At 39.1% G+C, this 1,555-nt stretch overlaps 1 protein-coding gene across 1 annotated transcript; it reads right to left on the reverse strand.

Annotated features, from left to right (window-relative positions):
- Window positions 1-331: 331 nt before the first annotated feature.
- Window positions 332-518, reverse strand: SARC_15852 (hypothetical protein; the record flags this gene model as incomplete). The annotated part of the gene is made up of 1 exon (XM_014290033.1): window positions 332-518. A coding segment is annotated over one exon (187 nt), but the record flags the coding sequence as incomplete, so codon positions are not given.
- Between the last annotated feature and the right edge of the window lie 1,037 nt (window positions 519-1,555).

Here is a 1,555-nt window from a genome sequence, read left to right on the forward strand (position 1 = left end):
CGCCTCAAGACGCTCGTTCTATACAACGAAATAAGAATTCATGTGTGCCGAAAGAATACGTTAGTATAGCCAGTAGTGTGCAACAGTGCGGCTTACACCTGTCGGGTTTATGCAGCATGACCTTGCAATGCAGCAGCAATCTATACGTTCGTCTTTGTGTCATCATTCATCAGGCCTACAAAATATCATGTTAACTCTGGCCACACGCATGATGACTTACAATATCTCGACAAATATGCACATACCATATGGATACATACACACATACATGCACTAACTCGCTCACTCATATACATATACACACACACACACACTGCGTAGAGACACACACCTTGGAAAAGTGTATTGGCCATTACCTTGTGCTTGCCTGCACCAAGCAACATAACCTCACAATGCTCTGTGATAATATGCAGTTTGGTGTCCTTTGCGTTGTCACACCATTTGTATAGCGCACCAATAGCCGCATAGGTGTGGTCGAAACGACCGTCCAACCCACCGAGAATGTAGATACTATCGAACTGGATAGAGAGGTGAATTGGCGTGCCGTACGTCAGTTTCGACGACGTAGTAATTTGCGACCATTGCAATGAGTAGTTTGCGACAAAAAACGGTGTATACGCAATGTATAAACAGCCATATACGTACGACTAAGGTGACTTTTCATCCCAACTAGAATATATATCGAAATGTATTTAATACAATTGTGTCGATGTAGTAGGCGATTTGTCAAAAATTGTCGATACTCTACGGGAAGAGGGTGATAACTTTCAACAAACCGTTTTTAGATATATATACCCTTGCAGCTGACTACTTCACGCGTGCATTCGATTATATTGGTGAATTCGAACAGTAATGAAATGCGGAACTGTCTTGCGATACCAAGCTTACGACGAGGAAATAAGATTGCGACGAGGGTAGTAGTTTGAGAAATGTGAGAAGCAGTTTCTGGCGCCTCTATAGCGCGGCAAGCAGCAAAATTACAATTAGGATCACGGACACGCTCATACGATGAAGATATGTCTGTATACGAGATCGTGCATTTATTCGGCATATTCATACACGTACAAGCATATAATAATTTCAAAAGTAAATATATACGTTACCTTTCTATCACAGTCCTTCAGGACATAGCTGAGTGACTTGTTGAGATCATGCTCATCCTGATCGAGCATCGGAATCACGTCTGTACCCTAATGAAAACAAGAAATTGTATTGAAGCGATAATCACTTACGTGTATAGTACGCTACGAATGTTCCTAAATGCAGTCATATTCCATCAGCGTAAATAATTTCATTCACACAGGAATGAACACACATTTGTGAACACTGTTCTCCAATCAGCTCCAGAACATTTTGGCGTTCTAAAGTGTTTAGGTCGAGAGTGTTGTACTCCTGATATAAGATTAGTCACACTGAGAAAGTATACAGAATGCTTGTACGCATATACATCATAAAACATAATATGTGGATACATAATATATATATATATATATATATAAATAAACTGTGGAACTATATATATAAATATATATTTATATATGAATAAATATATATA

The sequence above is a fragment of the Sphaeroforma arctica genome, assembly GCF_001186125.1.
Source record: "Sphaeroforma arctica JP610 unplaced genomic scaffold supercont1.6871, whole genome shotgun sequence".
Classification (NCBI taxonomy): domain Eukaryota; class Ichthyosporea; order Ichthyophonida; genus Sphaeroforma; species Sphaeroforma arctica.